General features: G+C 39.2%; 3 protein-coding genes across 3 annotated transcripts; 1 reads left to right on the top strand and 2 right to left on the bottom strand.

Annotated features, from left to right (window-relative positions):
- Positions 1-36: 36 nt before the first annotated feature.
- LOC117418416 (NHP2-like protein 1) lies at positions 37-2,801 on the bottom strand. Its single transcript, XM_034031433.3, has 3 exons — positions 2,611-2,801; positions 1,820-1,940; positions 37-1,449 (listed from the first exon to the last, which is right to left on the bottom strand). The coding sequence occupies exons 1-3, from the start codon at positions 2,611-2,613 to the stop codon at positions 1,187-1,189; spliced, it is 387 nt and encodes a 128-aa protein (XP_033887324.1). The 5' UTR covers positions 2,614-2,801; the 3' UTR covers positions 37-1,186.
- A 331-nt stretch (positions 2,802-3,132) lies between these two features.
- On the top strand, positions 3,133-13,702 carry LOC117417923 (cytochrome b-c1 complex subunit 2, mitochondrial-like). Its single transcript, XM_034030334.3, has 14 exons — positions 3,133-3,250; positions 4,086-4,172; positions 4,986-5,135; positions 5,309-5,373; positions 5,603-5,659; positions 5,953-6,077; positions 6,919-7,016; positions 7,151-7,208; positions 9,558-9,653; positions 9,869-10,068; positions 10,174-10,254; positions 12,658-12,734; positions 12,915-13,068; positions 13,176-13,702. The coding sequence occupies exons 1-14, from the start codon at positions 3,218-3,220 to the stop codon at positions 13,257-13,259; spliced, it is 1,365 nt and encodes a 454-aa protein (XP_033886225.3). The 5' UTR covers positions 3,133-3,217; the 3' UTR covers positions 13,260-13,702.
- Positions 13,703-19,475: 5,773 nt separating this feature from the next.
- On the bottom strand, positions 19,476-22,294 carry LOC131740185 (PDZ domain-containing protein 9-like). Its single transcript, XM_059035538.1, has 4 exons — positions 22,237-22,294; positions 21,515-21,679; positions 20,743-20,920; positions 19,476-20,608 (listed from the first exon to the last, which is right to left on the bottom strand). The coding sequence occupies exons 1-4, from the start codon at positions 22,292-22,294 to the stop codon at positions 19,894-19,896; spliced, it is 1,116 nt and encodes a 371-aa protein (XP_058891521.1). The 3' UTR covers positions 19,476-19,893.
- Between the last annotated feature and the right edge of the window lie 1,894 nt (positions 22,295-24,188).

The following is a 24,188-nucleotide window of genomic DNA, read 5'->3' as shown; positions in this document are numbered from 1 at the left end:
ATTAATGTATACTCATTCAACCAAGAAACAAAAAAAATCAATCCAATTTGTTTTATTGCTGTACATCGATATGCAACCCAGAATTAATTGTATGTACAGTACTGTGAACACAGACTTTCACAAACACAGGTGTGCATAAAACACTTCTGGTAATTTTTTTATTTTTTGACACTACATCCCTGACTTATGTTGGTAAAGTTTTTAAGTTGCTTGTGGACTGTCATACATACTGCACATCTGTGTGTGGCAGTCAGGCTTTGGGAGTGCAGTATTTCCGCGTAAACCGTGTTGAATAGTTTAATAAATGTATTAAGAAGCCATTGCTTCTTGACGTGAATACCTTGCAAGATAATGCCATGGTTTTCATTTAACCTTCTTGTACAAAACACTTTTGTATTTTGTTCCCTGTCTGGCAACAACCAATGTACAGAAAAATTATAGCTTGTGTGGCTGAAAAAAATATATTAATATAGAATGGGAGGTAGGCAAGATACAGAAATCAGCATTACAAGGTTAATATGCAATACAGCTGTTTGTCTATACAATTATTTAATACCAAATCAAAGACTAAAACATGCATTAGATTCTCACTAAAGGGGCCCTCCATGGCCAGTATATTTCATTTACTGCATGTAAGAAAGCATACATGAGAAACAAAGTAATAAACATATACATCCTATCCAAACTACCTAAACAATGCACTATCACTTACAAACAAAGCCACATGATTACCATTCTTGTCATCCATGATAACACATTTTTCAGAGTTACTTTGAATTGGGGATCAGTTTACACTATAATGCCTTCCTCTGTGTTCCTTTGTCGACTCATCCTTTTAAAATGTATTTACCACAGCATTTGCTGTGGAATAATTGATCCCCTTTTATTCCGGAGTGCATGGAGAAACCATTAAGAATAACAAATGCAATTTCTGTTTTTAATTTTAAAGAAAGCGAACGCAAAATGCAAAGAAATACATATTTGTACAGTGGAATAGGCATCGGCCTGTTCCGTCATTCTGTATAGGCAACTGGAACAAAGAAAATGGAAAAGAAAAAGGATGAATTCAAATAAAAGCATCTAACACTTCAAGGTTCTCTTCACCTTTAAAACAAAATTGAGTCTTTTCACTATTTGCCCAGGTAACTAAACAAATCACTTATGCCTGCAGATTATATATACACAATTAGACCAGCAGTCGTTCAATAGCCAGCTGAACAGACTGAATCTGCGGCTTCAGCTGAGATCCCTCCTTAATGGTCACCGACGTAGCGATGACGGGCCGGGACACCCCACATGCACGCCCAAGAGCCTGCTTGGAGCGCACGAACACGTAGGGCACGTTCTTATCTTCACAGAGCAGTGGGAGGTGCAGGATGATCTCCAGGGGCTCAGCATCAGCAGCCATCACAATGAACTCTGCAATTCCTCTGTTGAGTGTCTTAGTGGCTTCAAAAAAACAAAGGAAAGAAAAACAATGCTAATGTTGAAGGTATCACGTGTGTTTACATGCAATGAACGTATACACAACTTTAAAACTCACAGAATTCCTCCTTGCCTTTTTTTTTTTTTTAATCAATTCCTACACATCATTGATCAAAATTGCAATTGACAGTATTCTGTTAATGAGCTTCTCACAGTGGCAACAAATTACTGAAATTGAAGTCACTCAATTTGTCTTCAAAACAAAAGCAGCTGAACAATAAAAATGTCTCCAAAATATAAATTCCAATTGGGAACCGATTATAAAAAAATAATTGACCCCAACCCTGTTTCTGGTTGTTTACATTATCAAGAGGTAGTTTTCATGCAGCCTCACCTTCATTTGCCCCCTTCCTCAGCTGCTTGTAGTTGGACGCTTGCTGCACCAGGTCCAATATGGTTTTGGTCAGCGTAGCATCCGCTAGTGGGTAGGCCTTGGGATTAACTTCTGCATCAGTCTAAATGAAAAATAAAACAACCGTCTGTATAAGCAGAGATCAGACTAAAACACCCAAGTCCACACTCACGCACAGTACAACTGCTACCCACCACCAATTACTGAACGAAGCAAACGGGATAATTAACATACAGCCAAGTTTGTTGCTGCACAAGACTTAAAACTGAGCATAAGGGACTGTGCTGCAGTTAGGGTTACTATCACATTCACGCAGCTAACCCAGTGAAAACACGTGGGCAGGGACTAAAACCCACGTGTCTACGCTCACATTTTAACCAATATATAGAACTTCAACAAACCGTGTTGCAGTGCATTTAAATCTCCCATTTCATTTCATGCATCCCCGTGTACCAACAGGGAACACGTGGTCATGCCTCTGTACGTCTATCTTTGCTTGTTTAAGTCCAACACTCCTTATCTGTACCGTACAGCACATACTGCTAAGTACAAAACACGACATTTAACTAGAATAGCTTCTTAATTCACTATGCAGCTTTTGCTTTGACAAGACTGGGTTACAGAACACCCAGCCCCATTCCTGCAACTTAGTGAAAACGTCCAATGTGCGACATGATGTGGGAAGGGGACTGCATCGACATTCCAAAACTTCCTTTAAAATGAATTTCAGATTTATTTCGTATTCATACAATAATGATGTGTTAAACACTCACCATGATTCGGCTGTATTTCAAAAAGGCGGCAGAATTTATGAAAATGGGTCCTCTCGGCGTGCGCTTCACGGAGGAATGTACAATATAACCTCTTAGTGTTGCAGCGAATCTGGGAAACTACTACCTACACCCACAATGCAACTCAAACACGTACCCCCAAAAAGGAAAGACGCCGGTAACGGAAACACACTTGTGAACAGGCAGTTGAGTGCAACACTGAAAAGATTAGTTCCAGTCACTGACAAATAGCAATACCGCCCAGGTTGTTTTTTGTAACACTATATATTAATTAATATTTTTGGAGGGTGTTTTGTGCTATATAACGTTTTACTTTCTATTATATCGTTATTGGGAAGGGAAAGGGGGATAAGGAACCAGCTGAAACTAAAGCCATTGTGGCTCCAACGAAAGGTGAAGGTCGTGTAGTTAACCGTAGTGAATATAGAGCCAAGATGGCGAACACGTGGCTACAGTTTCACACGTTCTGTAACGCGTGCCTTGGAAATGGCTTGCGGTTATCTGATTGGTCAAGGAACGCGTGGCAGTCTGGGTAGGACGTCCGTCTGCCATATTGTCTTCCCTCCTGCTAGTGGCTAAAGGAGACGTCATGAAGGGGATGCGGAATATTAGTTACCTCTCTGTAAGCTCAAAATAAAACGAACGCGTATGGTTTGCTCTGTAGATTTCACAAAAATGCATATTTAATAAACAGTTGGTAGAAAATAGTTAGTATCGAAGCTCGTTGGTTATTTCAAGTAAGGCCCTGCTGAGCGGATACCAGGGGGGCAAGTCTTGTTATCTGAGTTTAACAGAGATATACACATCGTTCATTTGTGATACAACAGTTGATGAATTAAACTAGACATGGGGCTAGTTATTTAGTTTATTTTAAACGAGCTTTACGGTGGCATGCAGTTTGCGATAGGAAACGATAAAATGGGTTTTCAGAAGCAAGTAGCTGAAGTGAAGGTCATTGTGTTTACTTCTGCGTTCCTGACAAAATTATCACAGAACTTACTTTAAAGCTGTTTTAGAAAACATATTGATGATATCTGTAATCTTAATTTTTACTTGACAGACAGACAGGCAACCACTGTTCAGGACTTGTACGGTCCTGTATTGAATTACTTTGAACTTGATCAAAACGATTGGGTGCAACATTAGTCAACGATAATGCTTAAACTAATAAAAAGCTATTACACTGATTTGTATTCTTCTTCTATTGCATAGATAACAGAGTTTCCTGTTGCCATTTCATTCTATAGTAGCAGTAATTATCACCTCTAATTATTTCATGGGAGGTGGAAATCAGCAACAATAATCCTCTAGGGAGTGTCTCTTCTGTCTGTTCTGTTTTGACTGAAACTTACTTGCAACAAGGCGACACAGCTTTCAAATACTAATTTTCTTTTGTCTTACCCCTGTAATAAACGTGCTATATGTTAAACCTGTCTTTCCTTAATTCTGATTTGCAGAGGAGGCTTTATTCAGCCCAAGCTGCCCCTAAGTTTGAAGCTGCGGCAGCTGCAGAGCGAGTAAGGCTTCCTGCTCAGGATCCCCAGGTCAGTGTGCATTAACTTATGTTTGTTTCTGCGGAGACGGTTCTATGCAGTCAAGAGCAGTACTCCTTTGAGTGAACCGCTCAGTGGCTTCAAGGCCCCTCCAGGTGCAAGCCATCCTCCGCAAGATGTCCACGTATGTGCATTTCTTGTTGCAAACACTACAGCTTTGTAATTGGAAAGCTGGTCTGCACTGCAGGCACTTGTGGCATGTGTCCTTTGTAATATATGCCTGCGTTTTATATACATGCATGCTTTCTTCTCCTAAAAGTATGCAGTACAGCGTAGAACCCTCGACTGTCACAGCACTCATGTAAATAAAGCAGCTACTGTGCAGTTTAGGGTTTCTGTTTGACAAATTCTATTTAGGAATTCATATTTGCAACTTGTTTGTTAGAAGACATAAGGCTGGAATTGTTTGCAGTCTTTGGCACAGTAATGTATATAATTATGGCACATTATGCCTCGTTATAGACCAACGGATGTGTTGTCGGCCCACAGTTTATGCGTATTCCAAGATAATGTCCTTTGCTTCAGACGTTGGGTGGTCATTAAAAGTATAGTGTGCATCTGCTTTGTTGCTTTACATTTCAACATTCTTGTCTTTTTGATGGATTAGTTCTATATAACATTTGCTCAGTTAGGATTTCTTGCTGGTAACTTAACTTTTCTTCTCCAAGTATGTAGCATATAGCATCAAGTACTAACAATGTTTTACAGCATATTTATTTTAATACTTCTTTGCCTGATCTGAAAATGTAGACAGGGTATCCCTGATAGGTGAGAGTTTTAAATTGGGTTCTGATTTCTCTTTAGATCACCAAGCTGCCCAATGGGCTGGTTATTGCCTCCTTGGAGAACTACTCTCCTTGCTCCAAGATCGGTGTGTTTGTGAGGGCAGGCAGCAGGTACGAGAATGTGGGCGACCTCGGAGTCACCCATCTCCTCCGACTTGCGGCAAACCTGGTACGTGATGCCAAGCTAATGCATGTATAACAGCTGGATTTGTCAAGAAACCATATTTTATTTTAGAACGAAGTGAGCTTCGTCCTCTTATGACAACAGCACTGGTTTATGTTTTGGAGTTTTCCCTGTTTAACTGTTTTTTGTTTGCTTGTTTTTTCATCCCTACACCCCAGACTACAAAAGGAGCTTCTGCATTTAGGATCACTCGAGGTGTTGAAGCTGTTGGTGGTGGTCTGAGGTCAGTGAAAGTTTTAAGCAAATTAACTTCTCTAAATATGAAAATAGTTTAAAATAACATTGTGTTGTCATGTGTGTTAAAATAACCCACCATGAACATATTAGAGAATAAGTATTTGGAATGTTGGCGGTTTTAATTATCTTTGTGCTTGTAATTTGATAAACAAATTCTAACTTTTAAAATTATCTTGTTGTACTATGTATTCATTTGTTTGCTGTTTTATTTTCAGTGTGACGTCTACCAAAGAGAATATGGTTTACTCTGTGGAGTGCATGCGTGACTATGTGTGAGTATTGATTTAAATACTTTTGTAACACTGTTGAGGAGTTACATTGATGTTTGTCACAAGGAGAGACAGCTTGATAGTTTTGCCTTTTTCATTGGCTTTGTTGGAGAGATTCCGGTTTTCATTATACAAGTCCAGAAATTACATTGTCTGTTACTGGTTGGTGAAATCATGGTAAAGTTCCTGTTGCCGGGAACTAATAATAGAATAGTACTTTCAAAACTTAAGAATTTGTGACAAGCATAGCAAAAACACTGCGTCCAAGGAATGAAAATGTTCTGTTTGTTTTGCAGTGACACTGTAATGGAGTACCTGATCAATGTAACCACTGCACCTGAATTCAGGCATTGGGAGGTGGCTGACCTCACATCCAGGATAAAGGTGGACAAAGCGCTAGCTTTACAGAACCCTCAGCTCGGTATGTTCTCAATAAATGAGGAAAAGCACCCCACTTCAACACCTCCAACATTGAAGTGATTTGTTCTTTTGTATGTGTTCACAAAAAGAAACCCTCAGGTTGCAAGCGCTGAGAAGGCAAGATGGAATAACCCTAGCAGGTGACAGGCAGCTTTGTTGAAATTGGGATACACAAATGTAGGGCATGTTATAAAGAAACTGATCAGTATAGAGGGATAAATCAAGTGTTCACATGCCATTTGCACAGCAGGAATGGCTTAGCTTTGTTTTGTGATAAAGGATTTGACAGTTCTAGACAGTCAGCTCTCAGATGCACGTTGGTCGCATTTTACCGTTCTTATTAAACAAATCAATTCCCATTTTATATATATGTAACAAATTAATGCACTTGCTTGTCACACGTGATTTCCGACTCTGTCGCCAGTTTTCTGATACAAAGCCCATCTCGTCAATGTTACAATTTATTTGATTAAGTACCAGTTTAACCTGACAAATGCAGCCAAAACAAAGCGATCGAGACAAGCGACTAATGTGAACTGTGACATTAGGGCCTTATCGAGCACTATATTCTGCAATTCTGAATACTGACTTTGGATAGTCACTCTTAACAGTCACTGAAGTCAAAGTTTTATATGGTCGGATATGTGAGTGCCGACTGTATTTACATAAAATTTCATTAATCGTGCAGAATGCTTTTTTAAATATTTAAGTAGTGCCTATCATATAGGGTTAGTTAATTACAAAAACACTTGGTTTTTGTTTAATTTTGAGGATGGGAGATTGTTGATGGTTTTAAATAATTTTGAGGACCGCTTTAACCTTTTTAAAAAAAATTGTTCTAGGTGTTCTTGAAAATCTGCACACTGCTGCCTATAAAAGTGCCCTCTGCAACACACTGTACTGTCCAGATTATAGGGTTGGCAAGATCACTTCGGAGCAGGTGAGAGGGAAAAATGTTTACTATGCCTAATAACATACCCTTTTGAAAAAATATTAGTCATTTAAGAAATGGCTTTTTCTTTTGAATATTTATTTATTTATTTATTTATTTATTTATTTATTTATTTATTTCAGCTGCATGCGTTTGTCCAAAACAATTTTACAAGTGCAAGAATGGCATTGGTTGGACTTGGTAAGTGTGTTTATTTTTTTTATATATACAGTGCTCCCTCGCTATAAGGCTCTCCCCCCAATACCCTATACTAGTGATTTATGCAATATTTCTACAGTAAATACAGTACTGGTGTTGTTCAAACTGTAAACAACTTCTCAGTCTAACTTCTGTTTCCGTCTCTTCCTTTTGATTCAGTATCTGAACTGAAGAAAAGCTGTGCTGGCACTTAACAGACTATTACGTGGTTATCTTTTCTAATGTATTTACTTTTTTGCTGCGAGAGGAGCTGCGGCTTTCTCCGGGAGATGAAACGCTTCAGCTTCGCTTCAGCCCCGCTCCGGCAGCCGAACCTGGAGCGAGCCTGTTCCCTCTTCCCCTTCCCCGACCCGCTTCTCGCACTTGGTTTGCTTGACTGTCGCTTTCAAACTGAACTCCCGACCACCATTTAGCCAGGCTATTTATAGTTTATAAACTGCTAATTAAAATTATCCACGAGTGGAAATATTATCTTTTTTGTAAGAAATAGAGTTGATTTACATGGTGCTTTATGCATGGTTAATTCACGGAGATACATTTTTGCTTCACTATATGTGATTTATGGAGAGTTATTTTATATTGTGTGTCCCCGAGACCCGCTTTATAGCGAGGAAGCACTGTGTATACAGTACTGTGCAAAAGTTTTAGGCAGGTGTGAAAAAATGCTGTAAAGTAAGAATGCTTTCAAAAATAGACATGTTAATAGTTTATATTTATCAATTAAAGTGCAAAGTGAGTGAACAGAAGAAAAATCCACATCAAATCAATATTTGGTGTGACCACCCTTTGCCTTCAAAACAGCATCAGTTCTTCTAGGTACACTTGCACACAGTTTTTGAAGGAACTCGGCAGGTAGGTTAGCCCAAACATCTTGGAGAACTAACCACAGTTCTTCTGTGGATTTAGGCAGCCTCAGTTGCTTCTCTCTCTTCATGTAATCCCAGACAGACTCGATGATGTTGAGATCAGGGCTCTGTGGGGGCCATACCATCACTTCCAGGACTCCTTGTTCTTCTTTACGCTGAAGATAGTTCTTAATGACTTTCGCTGTATGTTTGGGGTCATTGTCATGCTGCAGAATAAATTTGGGGCCAATCAGATGCCTCCCTGATGGTATTGCATGATGGATAAGTATCTGCCTGTACTTCTCAGCATTGAGGAGACCATTATTTGATCAAATCCCCAAATCCATTTGCAGAAATGCAGCCCCAAACTTGCAAGGAACCTCCACCATGCTTCACTGTTGCCTGCAGACACTCATTCGGGTACCACTCTCCAGCCCTTCGGCGAACAAACTGCCTTCTGCTACAGCCAAATATTTCAAATTTTGATTCATCAGTCCAGAGCACCTGCTGCCATTTTTCTGCACCCCAGTTCCTGTGTCTTCGTGCATAGTTGAGTCGTGTGGCCTTGTTTCCACGTCAGAGGTATGGCTTTTTGGCCGCAAGTCTTCCATGAAGGCCACTTCTGACTAGACTTCTCCGGACAGTAGATGGGTGTACCAGGGTCCCGCTGTTTTCTGCCAATTCTGATCTGATGGCACTGCTGGACATCTTCCGATTGCGAAGGGAAGTAAGCATGATGTGTCTTTCATCTGCTGCAGTAAGTTTCCTTGGCCGACCACTGCGTCTACGGTCCTCAACGTTGCCCGTTTCTTTGTGCTTCTTCAAAAGAGATTGGACAGCACGTCTGGAAACCCCTGTCTGCCTTGAAATTTCTGCCTGGGAGAGACCTTGCTGATGCAGTATAACTACCTTGTGTCTTGTTGCTGTGCTCAGTCTTGCCATGGTGTATGACTTTTGACAGTAAACTGTCTTCAGCAACCTCACCTTGTTAGCTGAGTTTGGCTGTTCCTCACCCAGTTTTATTCCTCCTACACAGCTGTTTCTGTTTCAGTTAATGATTGTGTTTCAACCTACATATTGAATTGATGATCATTAGCACCTGTTTGGTATAATTGTTTAATCATACATCTGACTATATGCCTACAAAATCCCTGACTGTGTGCAAGTGTACCTAGAAGAATTGATGCTGTTTTGAAGGCAAAGGGTGGTCACACCAAATATGGATTTGATTTAGATTTTTCTTCTGTTCACTCACTTTGCATTTAGTTAATTGATAAATATAATCTATTAACATGTCTATTTTTGAAAGCATTCTTACTTTACAGCAGTTTTTCACACCTGCCTAAAACTTTTGCACAGTACTGTATGTTCTATACTATTTTAGTTTATAAGTAGGTTTTCCAAATAAGGTAGAATTAGAGCTGATTTTAATTTAAAAAAAAATAAAAGGGTCTGTCAAAGTGAAACTCTTCATTTCTGCTCGCAGGGGTTGACCATGCTGTTCTGAAGCAAGTGGGAGAACACTTCCTCAATATCAGGAGTGGACAGGGTGCTGCTGGAGCCAAGGCAGTCTATCGCGGGGGTAACTAAATTCTTACAATATTACTGTACATGGTGAAGCATCCTAGTCATTTTGGATTTAAAACAAAATATATTGTTAGTAACAATTTGAATTAACATTTAATTTTCTGGTTCAACAATTCTAATTTAGTCAGGCCACTGATTCATTAATGCATTGAAGTCAGAGAGTAGTTTGCTGTTGGGGTTGAGAGTTGAGCAGTGTGTGTGTGTTTCCAGGTGAGGTCAGAGAGCAGAATGCAGACAGCCTAGTCCACGCTGCTGTAGTAGCTGAGGGGGCAGCAGCAGGAAGTGCTGAGGCCAATGCGTTTGCTGTCCTTCAGCACGTGCTGGGGGCTGGGCCTTACATCAAGAGGGGGACCAACATGATGAGCAAGCTAAGCCAGGGAGTAGCCAAGGCCACAACCCAGCCATTTGACGTGAGTGTTACATTGAGCTCAAATATGAAGCTACATAACCAACGTAAAGTACTCTGCGAATCTCTTACTTGCATTGTTCACATTTTAAACTTCTTTGTTCCACAGACCACAGCATTCAACGCAAGCTATTCTGATGCTGGACTGTTTGGTTTTTACACAATTTCCCAGGCGGGTGTAGCTGGTGATGTAAGTACGGTTGTACATTTTTTAAAGAAGATATTGATATCGTTAAACATTCAAAGTTCAGTAAAATAAAATCCATGGGGAAAATGTAAAATCCTTTTTCATACACATACATTGTATTCATATATGCCCATCACGGTGCTCTAAGCAAACATACACTTCTGGGTCACTAACTTGCTAGATGAATAACAACAAATAGACAATTTTATATATATTTATTATTATTATTATTATTATTATTATTATTATTATTATTATTATTATTATTATATTTTTTAAAATAATTTTAGCTTCTATAACTCATGCTGGACCAATTTGCAAAAGGTAACATTTTTGTTTAAGTTATTATTATTATTATTATTATTTTTATTATTATTTATTTCTTAGACGCCCTTATCCAGGACGACTTACAGTTGTTACAAAATATCACATTATTTTTACTTACAATTACCCATTTATACAGTTGGGTTTTTACTGGAGCAATCTAGGTAAAGTACCTTGCTCAAGGGTACAGCAGCAGTGTCCCCCACCTTGGATTGAACCCACGACCCTCCGTTCAAGAGTCCAGAGCCCTAACAACTACTCCACACTGCTGCCTACATGGCTTTGATCAGTCAATTTTGCCGAAATTCTAGTTTATTAATTATGACGAAAGTTTCACGCATTGCTCTGAACTGATCGAATCTGACAGAAACAGTTTAATTGAAGGCAGTGTGCCAGTGAGCGCAGCTTGATAATCACTTTTCTCGATTTACTGAGTAAAAATACAACACTTTGAATATGGACAAGAGCACCCTAGGTTGATTGTTATCCAATTTAAAAAACGTGACGCTTCTATATAGGAGGGTGCTCAAACTTTTGTCCACTAGGTCCCCTATAGTACACAAACATACATTTAAAAAAAAAAACACATACGTGTACATTGTTGTGTTGCCCACCTTGTAATTTTGTTTTTACTGGCACATTACAGTGGCCTTTTTTTTTTTACTGTCATCATTTAAAAAATAAAAAAAATGAAATCATAAAATACATTATAAAGTAGGCTAGTGTTTTGTATACTTGGATTTCTTTAGGTCTTATTTATTTCTGGTGATATTTGCTTTGTTGTTCTTAAGCTGATGCTGTTTAACAGTAATTTTGATGGTCAGAACTCCTTTCAGAATGTCTGTAGACAATTGATTTCTTTCGTCTGTTTTTACAAGGTTCGTCTGAGAATTCTAATTCTGCAGTTCTCTCCAGTCTGTATCATATTAATGGCAAACTTGGCAAGTGTAGAAAAATGTGGCTCTCCGCTAGGTGTAGACAAGAGCGCAGTTTTGTGCCAGTTTTCATCAGCTGCCAGATCCCGTCTTAAGATCCATCAAGTCAGTCACTTGTTATTGCATAAATTCCATCTAGGCTATCCAGCATATTTCCAATAACAAAAAACTATTGCAAGCTGGACGATGTCTCTGACCTCGCTGTGCTTTGGACTTGGTTGAAGAACTTGTATACTAATTTCAGCCCAGTATTGTTAATTGGCATTCTTTTGATACTTTTCACTACCATCACATAAGGTGTCATTCGAGCTGATTGGGAAAGCCACAAAGCAATAAGAAATATACCATATTTATTTCGATCCAAAATTAAATTATTTACGTTTGTGTTCAAATGTGACACTTTTTTTACTGACTGGCCTTAAATGTGTGGACGGTTGGCAACCTTAAGTCAAATGCAGTTTAACCTGGCTTACTTCTTTCTCAGTCACCACACAGCAAAGGTTGAGCTTTCCTTCTTTACTGTTGATCGGAGGTGTTTTTTGACACACTTCATTAAAAAATGCTCGTTCTCCAGGGTCAGGGATAAGGTTTCCGGGGGTTCGGGGCTTTCTGCACTGATTTGTAAAAATATTTCTAAAGCCCCCTCTTTGCCGCTTGAATTCTTCTTCCCATTTCTTGTGTTTAATGCTTTGCTGCACCAGAAAGAGACATTGTTTGCTGTATTCAAGCAAAAACAAACTGACTGACCTGGAATTTACTTGTGTCACCGTGCAAAAGTGAGTGAGTAAGTTCCAGGTCAGCCAGTTTGATTTTGTGTGAACACAAGTGAGATGCACTGCCTTGGTTGAAATGTCAGTGAGTGAAGTTATTCCAGTTTGCGATTAAATCTGTATCTGTTTTAAAAATAAATAAATAAATGAAAGCTTTTCATTATGGGGCCCCCCATGACTTTGGGCCCTAGGCAGCTGCCTAGTTTGCCTACAAGTTAATCTGGCCCTGTACATACCTTTCATTATTTTAATGTGTTGTTGATTGTAATTCTCCTGTTTATTTCCAGTATTCAGTGCATTTATATGAATGTGTTTAGGGACAAACAATATACCTTGTTCTGTTTTAGTAAAGAACCTTTGTTTCTTTGACTGTGCAGGTCATCCAGGCAGCTATGGCCCAAATCAAAGCAGTTGCACAGGGAGGTGTCACTGCAGCTGATGTGACAAGAGCAAAGTACGTTTTTAACTTCGTTCATTGCAAGTGCATTTTAAATGTGAAACCAAAGCAAAAAGTACTGGGAGGCTATTTATTGGTTTGGAGCGTCATTAATGTAATAACAGACTTAAATTAAACAAGTGTTGCTTTTTTGTAACTGCATAATAAACCATTTATTATTGTTATTATAAACCACAGGAACCAACTCAAGGCTAGATATTTGATGTCGATGGAAAGCACAAATGGGTTGTTGGATGAGATTGGCACCCAAACACTTGCAAGTGGCACTTGCATACAGCCGGAGTCTGCAGCCCAAACAATTGATTCTGTGTCTGCCAATGATGTTGTAAATGTAAGTGCAATTATACTCCATTCCGCTATTCTTTTATACTTCTGTATTACTGAAAGAGTTTGTTAAATAGCTTTTGTACAATAACACTTTTTTTATTATTATCTTAGGCTGCCAAGAAGTTTGTTGCTGGCAAGAAGTCTATGGCAACAAGGGGAAACTTGGGGAACACACCCTTTGTGGATGAATTATAAAAAAATAAAATAAAAAAATAAAATAAGAATATTTCAATAAGAACTTTAAAGGAATGTGTTTATTGCTGCTCGTTCAATAATTTTTGAATGGACCCAGTTCCATACATATTCTGTCTACCCTTGCAGGGTTCATTTTACTGGTTAATTATCATTTTTAGAAGAATGTTTTCGTAATAAGTGTATCAGGATAAAAAGATTTTACATTTGGCAGTTCCCTGTATATCAGATGTAAATTCATTAAACGTATCTGTCTAGTTGTTTTTGTGGGTATTTGTTTAATTAAATATGTATCTTATATTTTAGGGTAGGAAAATAAGTATTACAATCAGTGTTCTGTATAGCAAAACATATTTTGTAAAATAGTTTGGTCCTCCTGAAAAAATTGGATGCAGCAATTCATGGAGCATGTGAAACGCAATTAAAATAAACATCTGGAATCAAAATAGTAAGGAAGTCATGAAATCCTCCATTTTTCCTGAAGAAATAATATCAATTATAACAAAGACATGTGGAATTACACATTAAAATAACATTTATAAATACCATCTGTTTTTTGTAATTTTATTTTTTTGTTTTTATAAATGGTATCAACACAATGGAAGTGAGTAAATTGTGCCTTTTGATGTATGATTTGGCTTGGTTAAGAGGGGGGTGTTATTTTTTTAAAGAAGAAATTTAATGCAAAATGTATGCTAAATACCAGTTGTTTTTCACCCCAGTGCTGTACACTCAGTTATTTAAGGTGGTAGGTTCGGGAAGCACACACAGGCTCTTACCCTGTCTACTGCAACATTAAAACTAGATTATTAACAAAACATAGTGTAGAGAATCATGTTCCAACAATTTTGCAGATTGAATGGTAATAAGCCAAAAATATAAAAGAACCTTGTACAGTGCTTGCCTTCAGTTATGACGTTCATCTTTGAGCCTCCTATTACATAGCATTCAAAAGGCCCTCAATGTGGAGATTGAGCAAATCCTCAATAATAATTATGAAATTAGTATAGACTGTAACAATTGTAAATATGTCCACCCTTGGTTAACAGGTTGAAGGGATGATATAAAAGTTATTGAAAGGACTTCTTATTGTTTCTTTTCATCTGTGGAAGTGAGATATCATAATGTATTGGATACTCTTTAATATAAAACAAATAATACAAAATATGATGCAGTTTTTTTTTTATTTAAATAACATTTCAGGTGAAGGCTTAAGATAAGTCTTGACTGAACATTCTGTTTCCAGCATGTCCAGTATAACAAATTTAACAAAGCAGTTCTGTACTGTGTTTTGGTAACATTTGCCTCCTATGTATGAGTGTCAGGTAGGGATAATAAACCTCTGAGTGTGGGATATATTTTTGTTTTGTTTTTAGCCACCTTCAAAACTTGAATCTGTACTTTGAATGCCCTAGAAGAGTATTTATTTTATTTTTTAAAAAAACACAATTTATCAAAATGAGACCACAATTGATCCTGAAAGTGATCAGAATCAGCAGGAAATAAAATACAAGCCATTGGTTTATATATCATGGTAAATTGATTCAGTTATGTGAATTTCATTCATGTGGTATTGAGCTGCAACTAAAAATAAAAAGAGGGGGTGGTTACAATCATTCTGCATATGAGTCACAGGGAGAATAGGTTAACTTTCACTCTGAGTCTACATTATCATAATCACCTCTTATAGTGGCTAGATCTAGTTCAGAGGAGAGCCCCTTAAAAACAGACTATATTATTTCTACCATCTTTTGTGTTCTGCAACTCCAATGACAAAGCAGAGGGTGGAATAAAAGAAGACAGAGAACAATCTGAGATGTGAGAAAAAGAGGAAGGTGGGATAATGATAGAAGGTAAAGTAGAAGGTGGAACAGTGAGAAGATACATAAGTAGTATGGTAAGACAAGGATGGTTTGGCAAAGAGTAGAATGACCAAGGGGAGAAGAGAAGGTTTGGTGCTTTGTTCAGACCTAAAAGATACAGGAAGCTTTTTAGACTTTTGTCTATAACTGTTCTTGGTTTAAATCTAAACCAATGTATGCACTTAAAAATGATCCAAGGCTTTGCAGTGGAGTCTAGAACTTGATCACCTTCCCTTACAGCAGTGTTTCAGGAGCATTGCTAATCAATTCTAATTTTGTGTTTTAACTACATAACACAACAGCCAATGTACTGTATTTCATGAAAATAAAATATATAAAAAGAATAATATATACCGGTAATATTCATTATTTGTTTTGCACATATCCAAATCATATTACAAAAAGCTACTATCCTTTCTTGATGCAGCTAATTACTTTCTATATGCATAATATCTGGTAAAAATGTAGTTGCAAACCTGTCTCATTTTTTCTGGCAGACCAGTTATTAGAGAAGTTTGTTTTTCCAAACAGCGGGTATATTCGACCATCTTGATTGCCTCCTCTCCTCCCTCCTACCCCTCCCTCACCCATTAATTCTCCTAGGAGATTTCAACCTCCATCTACATTGCTCCCCCATTGCTTCTGCCCTTCTCCCCCTCACCAACTCATTTAACCTCTCGCTTCTCCCTTCGCCCCCTACCCACACCTCTGGTAATACCCTCGACCTTATCTTCCTCTCCGACTGTAAGGCAACATCATCCACCATAACTGCCCCCCGACCTCCCTCTGATCATCTCCTCCTTTCCCTTACCCTCTCCCTACCCTCCCCCTCTCCCTCCACTCTGCTACCCTTGCTGCCTGTCCTCCGTCGTAATCTCTGTACTCTAGACACCAGTTCCCTGATCTCCCTTTCCTCTTCGCTGCTTCCCTCCATCTTTAACTTCTCTTCCCTTCACCCGGACTTAGCCTCTGCCACCCTATCTAGTGCGCTATCTTCTTCCCTTAACTCCCTAGCCCCCTTATGTCCTTATTCTCCTTCACATAGGCCTTCTCAGCCATGGCTCACTCTTTCCCTTAAATCAGACCGACGTTCATTGCGCCAGGCTGAGTGACTCTGGAAGTCCTCTCCCTCACCTTTGAACCTTCAAACCTATCACTCCCTCCTTTCTAATTTCTTCTCTGCTTTGGAACTAGCCAAACATGACTACTTCCAAACTCTCATCACTGCTTTGGCTCCTCATACCCGTCAGCTTTTCCTAACCCTCAATAAACTACTCCGTCCCCCTTCTTCACCCCAATCTTCAGTTCTCCCAACCCTCACTGCTAGTGATTTCTCTCACTATTTCACAAACAAAATCAGTACTATTCGTCTACACCTCCAGACTCTCCCCCAGACTAGCCCCCATCCCCAGCTCCCCATTCGACCTCCATTTGCTCCTAATGCCCCCTTTACTGACTTTCCCCCCACATCTTATTCTGAACTCTCCTCCATCATTTCAAAGGCCCACCCTACCTCTTCCCCTGTGGATCCTGTCCCTACTTCCCTCCTACCCCCTTTACTCCCTCTTATCCTCCCCTATCTTGTCTCCCTCTTTAACTCCTCCCTGTCCACCGGTATCTGCCCTGCTGCTTTTAAATCAGCTATCATCATTCCTCCGCTAAAAAAAACCCACTCTTGATCCTGCCCGCCCTGCCAACTACCGCCCAATCTCTCTCCTTCCGTATTTTTCAAAACTCCTTGAGCGTCTAGTTCATGTACGCCTATCACAATACATATCCGTCAACTCCCTCTATCCCCGATTCCAATCTGGTTTCCGTCCTTCCCATTCCACGGAGACTGCTCTCCTCACTGTCTAGAATCATCTGGCCAACTCCTCTCACGCTGGCCTCTCTTCAATTCTCATTCTCCTTGATCTCTCCTCTGCCTTTGACACAGTTGATCATCCCATCCTCCTCTCCACCCTTTCCAACCTCTGCATTTCTGGAACACCCCTCAGCTTGTTGCACTCATACCTATCTTCCCGCACCTCTTCTGTTGCTTTCAACAGCTTCACCTCTCCCCCCTCCCCTCTGACTGTTGGTGTTCCCCAGGACTCTGTCCTCGGACCCTTGTTATTCTCTCTGTACACCTCACCTCTTGAAGCTTTAATCTCTTCATTTAACTTCCCCCACCATTTCTTTGATGACGACACCCAGATTTTCTTTTCCTTCCCTTCCTTCAACCCTGACCTTTCCGCCCGTATAACTGCCTGCTTGACTGCTATCCAATCTTGGATGGCATGCCAATACCTCCTCATCAACCCATCAAAAACTGAAATCCTTTTCTTCCCCTCCCGTTCTTCCCCCCCCACCATTTCATTTCCTCCCCTGTCCCTCATTCCAGTTAACTCTGCTCGCAACCTCGGCGTCATCTTTGACGCGACCCTTTCCCTTGCTGATCATATCTCGGCCACTACACGCACCTGCCGATTCCACCTATTCAACATCCGCAAAATATGCCCCTCCATCTCTTTCTCTGCCACTAAACTCCTGGTTCATGCTCTCATCTTCACCCACCTCGATTACTGCAACTCCCTCCTCCTTGGCCTTCCCTCTTACGCCTTCACACCACTACAGCAAATTCAAAACGCCTCCGCCCGTATCATATTCAACCTCCCCCACTCCTTTCATACCTCCCCTCTTCTCCACCAGCTACACTGGCTCCCTGTTTACTATTGCTGCTTATTTAAATTCCTTACCCTAGTCTACAAATCCCTTCATGGTCTCGCCCCACCCTATCTGGCTGCACTTATCACTTACTATGTTCCCTCCTGTCCCTTATGCTCTCAAACTCTGTTGTCCCTTTCGGTCCCACCCTCGCCCTGTGCCCAGTCCTGTTTCTGTTCCTTTTCCCTCGGTTAAAGGCGCTATATAAATAAATATTAATGTAATCTCGGTACACCGCCATCTGCAAGTTACTCCAGACCGGGAGAAGTCGTTGCAGTTCACGAAGCTTGTACCCTATAACATTCACTGATCCAACTTTGAGGAGCACATCACTTGCAAAACACACAGCATTGAAGTAAGAATAACTATTTTCTTACCCCATAGTAGTACAGTTCTGAGGATCGGTTGGTTCACCTTAAGCATGCTGCTGATTTGTTTTATATTGAGATGTGGGGAACTTCGTACAAGCACTTCAAATCAGACATTGCTACCACTACAGTACAGCTACCACTACAGTATATATTTTTTGTCTTCATAAACCAACTGGTCCATGATAATGCATCACCTGCTTTATTACCTGGCTTTAACCGTCCGTTCTTAGCAGCGGGACCTTTCTCAATTAAACTGACTAATCTGAAGAAGCAGCCCGTGTTCAACGATCACCATGCCCAGGCCATGGTGTCCAACTTGTAGATTTGCTTTTAAGACAATCGCCAGTGTGTGTTCAGAAACTTTTTTAATGGGTCTGTTCAAAAAAATAGAAAAAAAAATGCGTTGGCAAGTGTTATAATCGTTTCATAAAAAGGTCACGTGGTGGTTTAAAACAGATATAGGCATACTAAAATAAATAAATAAATAAATAAATAAATAAATAAATAAATAACAATCTGTTAGAAATGATGCAGGACTATTCTTTTTCAGTAGATCATTGATCATTAACAAAACTACGTTATAACTTTTTTTTTATTTAATCAAACAAAACATACATTTAAAAAAAACACGTGTAGCTACACGTTTTACACAATCGTTGTAATTAATTAATGTAAATAAACTGAATACTGATGGTCTAAGTACTGTATTTATAACCATTTGAATAATACATTGAGCTACGGAATTATGTTAATGTAGTAGGATAATAATAATAGGATAATAATATATGCCGTTTTCATAAATAAGAAAAAAATATAAAAATAACCTCGTACTTACCTTTTCTTTCGATGCTTTCTTCTTCGTCTTCAACCCTCATACAACATTATTTGTTTAATTGTAAGATTAAAGGTTACAGGTATAAAAACGGAATTATCTAAAAATAACTGTTTGGAATGTTAAGAATTTAAACCTTGAAAAAATTCTAATGAATGTTCCAGGAGAATTAACAAAATGTTTGAATCTAGCGCAAATACTGCAGGACCATAATAATGAAACGTGTAGGCTTATACAGTATATAGACTATACAGGCCTATAACATGTAAATACGTCTAACCAAAATTAACAGATCTACTATAGAAAAGGGATGAAATTATGAGAATGATTCTAATTAATTCTTCTCACGTTTCTTTTCTATTGAGACCAGAATTATGAAGTATTGAATACAAAGAAAACAAATCTTACACAATACTATAGAGTTTTTTTATTATGTGTTATTGAAAATACTAATAACATTCCAGACAACCGTCTTGATTGGACCAGAATCAAGTTACTTAAACCAAATAATGAAACCAGTTATGGACTGTGTTTTGGTAACGTCTTCCAACATGGAAGTGTAATTGTTGACTTGAATCTGTATAGAACTTAGCTGTGAAGGACATTCAAAATTTAAATAACACAACTGACTAAAATCCATCCAAACCAGACCACAACTGATACTGCCAGAGAATAAAACACAAAAAACAATTTTGTGGTAAATGGATTAATTTCTGTATATTTCCAGGTGAATTTCAGTTCAGTGGGATATTGACCGATACAACTGAAAAGGGGCTGTGTTTTTCACAATGCTTCTGCTTTCACAAGTCACTTAAATCAGAGGCGCAGGTTTACTTTTGGTCTCTATTTAGTCTGTATTTTTATCATCACTTCTTGTGCTGGCTTGTTGGCTGGCTTGCCGATTCCAAGCGTCCCCACACAGAATAAATCTCTGTTATTTCTACATCCTTCATGTCCTGCAACTCTATCGAGGAAGCAGCTGAAGCTAATAAAGCAGGGGGTGCTGAAGAGGGTGGATCAGTGAGAGAAGAGAAGGATAGAATGGACGGTTGAGAATTGGAGCTCTGAGCTGGGAGGGAAGAGGAGGGTTGTCTAGGGAGAAAATGCAATAAAGAGGAGAAAGGACTGAGACAGGAGGATGAAGAAGTGGTAGAAGTGAGAAAAGATACAGTTGAGGAAGGGGGCTCAAAGGAAGATGCAATAGAAGTGGAGAGGGAAGAGGAAGAAGATGAAGTTGACAGCCATGCAGGTGATAAATCTGAGGACAGAGATGATGAAGAGGATGAAGATGGTGCAGAGTCATCTGTCACTATACGCCAGATTGAGCGATTGTCAAACAGGGAAAACTCCTCAGGCTCTGAGTGAACTGTGAGATCGCAGGACGCGCGTATGCCGACAGTAAGTGTCCTTGGAAGGGAAACTGAGTCTTCAGAACCTGCTTGCAATGATGGAACCTCTGTGCTGGATTCAGTGCGTGTCGGTGATAGAGATATCATTGATGCTTGGAAGGCAGTGCCTTGTTGCATCTCATCAATGATATCTGCTTCCTCCTTACATCTTTCTATACTGCAACTTGTAGTGCTAAATTAAAAGGATACACAAAGACAGCTTCCATTAGTGTTGTGAGTTTAAAATAATCACTTTTACATATCTTATTTTTAAAACATTGAGTTTCACATGTTAGGTGCAGTGACTGTGTAAATAGATATACACACCTCTTGCTGGGTTTATCTGGGCTGGATCTCCTCTCCCACCCCTCAGGAATGAGAAGGTAGTCTCTGTACACCATGATTGACAGCACCGCCCCCACTGGGATTGCTTTAATCTGTTGCATGATTTCCCTCAGCTTGCATCCCAAGGCTTCCACGCTCCCAATTTTAATGAGGACATCACCTGGAGAGGTTACCCACAAAACAGGAGCTTTATCAGCAGAAATACAAAACAAATCTAGAGAAATAATGGAAAATATCTGACTATTACTCTATCTAAGGATTCTCTTCAAACATTTATGTTGTGAGTGAGAAAGACCACAGCTGGGTATTGACTCTGCCACGATGAAATCCATTTCCCTACAAACACATACACTTTGGGCTTTGAAGTACTGGCTTGTTAAGACGTGGGCATCTTGATTACAAGGGTTTGCAAGCTTTCATGTTAGCTGCAGCATTTCCATAGCCAGAATTATCAAGCATTGACACAGTGATGTAATACTATCCATAATATCCTTATAAAAGTTTCCCATAATAAAAGCATAGCATAGTGAAATAAAGCATAGTGAAAGCATATGAAGCACAGGTAAGCATTGTAAAGAAAACTGAGGTATGGTAAATCATATTAATAAACATGGCAAACCAGGGTAAACTATGGTATGTGCGCAGTATAACCATGGGAAAAGCACATGAAGAACAGGAAAAATGCCACAGTTAAATTGTATAAGGGTAGATCCATGCAATTACTGATTATATGGTTGTCTGGTGTGGCTCATACCAGGTTGCAGCACCCCATTGTTGGCAGCAATGCTACTTTGGCTGACTCTGGTTATCTGGAGGAAATGCTTGTTTTCAATGACAGTCAGTCCCAAGCCATGGGGCCCCATCTGGAGATCTGTTTCCAAGACATTCCCTAGCTCATGACAAGAAGGTCTCTTCGGAACTGTGAAATTGAACATCAAAATAATTCATTCATTAATCAGACAAATTTCACAAACTAAGATTTTCTTTAATGGTATGCGGAGATATAGCCACACCCAAAACAATACTTAGAGGTTTTTAAACTTTTCCATATAGGTATGGTTTATGCTCATATACAGAGGGCAGACCTACTCCTGGATGCTTTTATAGGAGGTTTCGGCAGTCTAGAAAAGTACTTTATAATTACTGTGGCAATGCAACTTTACAAACTGTAAAACATGCATCTTTGATCTGACCATTTTTAGTACCGTAATTAATTTGTTAGCATGAGTAAAAGTATTCCTACAGATTGTAATTCATATCAAGTGTGATATTTATTTGAATGACCTCATTTGCACATTTAAATGATCTCAATGCAATAAGCTCAATGTCACAGCGTGCTCAGTGAATGCGACAATGCACAAGTGAATCCATCATTCTGTGTGTGACAATGTACAATGACATCTGTTATTATTAATAATGTAATATAAATTGAATACAGTTTGAACTTGTGACAGTTTTATTATATAGGAACGTTACCTTCAGGTATAAATTGCTCTTTTAAATAAGTCCATCCGTCCTTTAACACCGATTTCATTTCTTCCTATTCACAGTGCATCCATTCATTTTCAGTAGTACCGGTGCTTCAGAAAAAAAAAAGAAAAACGTCTAACCGTATCAAGAACCTTCTCGGCGTTGCCTTTGGAAAAATAATTCAGGCTAATGGACACGTTGAATTGTTAGGTAAACAAAACAACACTATTGGTTTTATTTCATCTTTAGAATTATGACAGTACTTACTTATTTTTAAACGTTTTTTTTTTTTTTTTCAGATAATGCTGAACCCACGTAACAGACCACTCGCGCTTAATGGAAATGCGTGTTTCTCAGAACTTTCGATGTGATGCGTATCATTATACTGATATTTGCGTTTCAAGAATTGACTAAAGTGGATCACCAGACAAAAACAAACTAAAAACAACTCTTCAACAGAAAATAGCTGGATCGGTGTGCTTGTGCTTGGGCATACCGCGTTTACCCTCGAGATGGTGCTGTGTATACAGTGTATGCAGATATTCCTAAACACCAAATAAATACGCTACTTAAAACAAGAAAGCATATATATATATATATATATATATATATATATATATATATATATATATATATATATTCACGTTGTGCTTCTTCGCAATTGTTGTTTTCCATAAGCGGTCTGTCGACTGCAGAAATTAAGCTCAACAAACTCTTGAGCTCAAAGGGACTTGCTTGTACCCAGGTGTTGCGGTGCATTATTTCGTATGGTGAAAGCTGTACGCGCCTTGGTCACATGTTGGAGATCCAATGAGGGAATTTGCTGCAACTCATATTCTTTACTGTTTTGTGACTTGATGTTGATGTAAACACTGACCTGCGCAGGACAAGGGGTATTAGACTAGGGGGCTGGGGGCGTGGGGGCCTGGGGGCGGGGACGGGGGCGGGGGCGGAGTAGATCGTATAGATTTCTGTTCAAATTTGTAAGTGTGAGATTTTAAGAAAGAAAGTACAGTAGCCGGATGTGACGCCATACGAGTTTGTTTTTGTATATTCTCACTTGTCGCAGTATTAAAGAGAGTTTAGGATAAAACGCTTGACTTTTATACATTCCATACTTGTCCATGTTTGTTCTGTTCATATTGTGCATTTGCAGTGTCTTCAGATTTTTAATATGCTTCATTACACTTTGCTAATTTGCTTTTGCTGTACCACAAGACACTGTCACGCCTATTCACTTCGCTGAGTTAATTGGTGTGGTGTGGTAGTTGTGGTGAAAGAAGTACACAGACCGACAAACAGACTGGGCCTCTCAGTGGCAATTTCCTGGCTCTCTCTATCTATCCAACACCTCTAACAAGAGCTGTGAATAATGGTTCATATAGAAGCAAAATACATTTTTCTCGTGTGATTTGTTCATTTGTTCAGCAGCCTAATTCCGTAAGGTCACGTGCCAGAATGAGGAAACCAGTGGGCAGGTAGCAATCATTCTACTGGCTCAGTGGATTTATCTAAAAGCTATAATTAGTAGGACACTGGATAAAAAAATTAACATGTGAGCGATTAAGAAATCAGGAAGAACATATTGCAAGCTTCATACAAGGGAAAGGTAAAACAAAAAAGAAAGAAAATGCCAGTTCAATCGTTCTCTTTATCATTAACAGAACCACAGCGGCGCAGTCCCCTGGCAGGATATGTAAGTGTGCTGTTTGTGATGATTGCTTTCCATTGATCCCAGAAAACTGGCACCTTCTCCCAGCTAGCTCCAATGAGCCTTGATCTCCAGTTGTGGATTCGCTGCAGTGTTACCAAGTTTTACACCCTACATACACTTCATGGCTTGTAAACACTGACCTGAGCAGGACAAGAGCATGAGAATTAAAGGAGTAGATCTTATTGTTTCCATTCAAATGTGTATGACATTTTAACAAAGGGGCATGTGAAGGGAATTCACACTT

Source organism: Acipenser ruthenus, chromosome 13, assembly GCF_902713425.1.
Source record: "Acipenser ruthenus chromosome 13, fAciRut3.2 maternal haplotype, whole genome shotgun sequence".
Taxonomy (NCBI): Eukaryota; Metazoa; Chordata; class Actinopteri; order Acipenseriformes; family Acipenseridae; genus Acipenser; species Acipenser ruthenus.
This window is presented reverse-complemented; position numbering and strand designations above follow the sequence as displayed.

What these genes read in the sequence shown, in the direction of transcription:
- LOC117417923 (XM_034030334.3), top strand. Translation starts at nt 3,218, where the DNA reads ATGAAGGGGATGCGGAATATTAGTTACCTCTCT. An exon ending in GCAAGATCACTTCGGAGCAG is followed by an intron (nt 7,017 to 7,150) that starts GTGAGAGGGAAA and finishes TATTTATTTCAG; the next exon opens with CTGCATGCGTTTGTCCAAAA. An exon ending in CAAGGCAGTCTATCGCGGGG is followed by an intron (nt 9,654 to 9,868) that starts GTAACTAAATTC and finishes GTGTGTTTCCAG; the next exon opens with GTGAGGTCAGAGAGCAGAAT.
- LOC117418416 (XM_034031433.3), bottom strand. An exon ending in GAGGAAGGGGGCAAATGAAG is followed by an intron (nt 1,450 to 1,819) that starts GTGAGGCTGCAT and finishes GTTTTTTTGAAG; the next exon opens with CCACTAAGACACTCAACAGA.
- LOC131740185 (XM_059035538.1), bottom strand. Translation starts at nt 22,294, where the DNA reads ATGAAATCGGTGTTAAAGGACGGATGGACTTATTTAAAAGAGCAATTT. An exon ending in AGAGCAATTTATACCTGAAG is followed by an intron (nt 21,680 to 22,236) that starts GTAACGTTCCTA and finishes TCAATTTCACAG; the next exon opens with TTCCGAAGAGACCTTCTTGT. An exon ending in CCAGATAAACCCAGCAAGAG is followed by an intron (nt 20,609 to 20,742) that starts GTGTGTATATCT and finishes CTTTTAATTTAG; the next exon opens with CACTACAAGTTGCAGTATAG.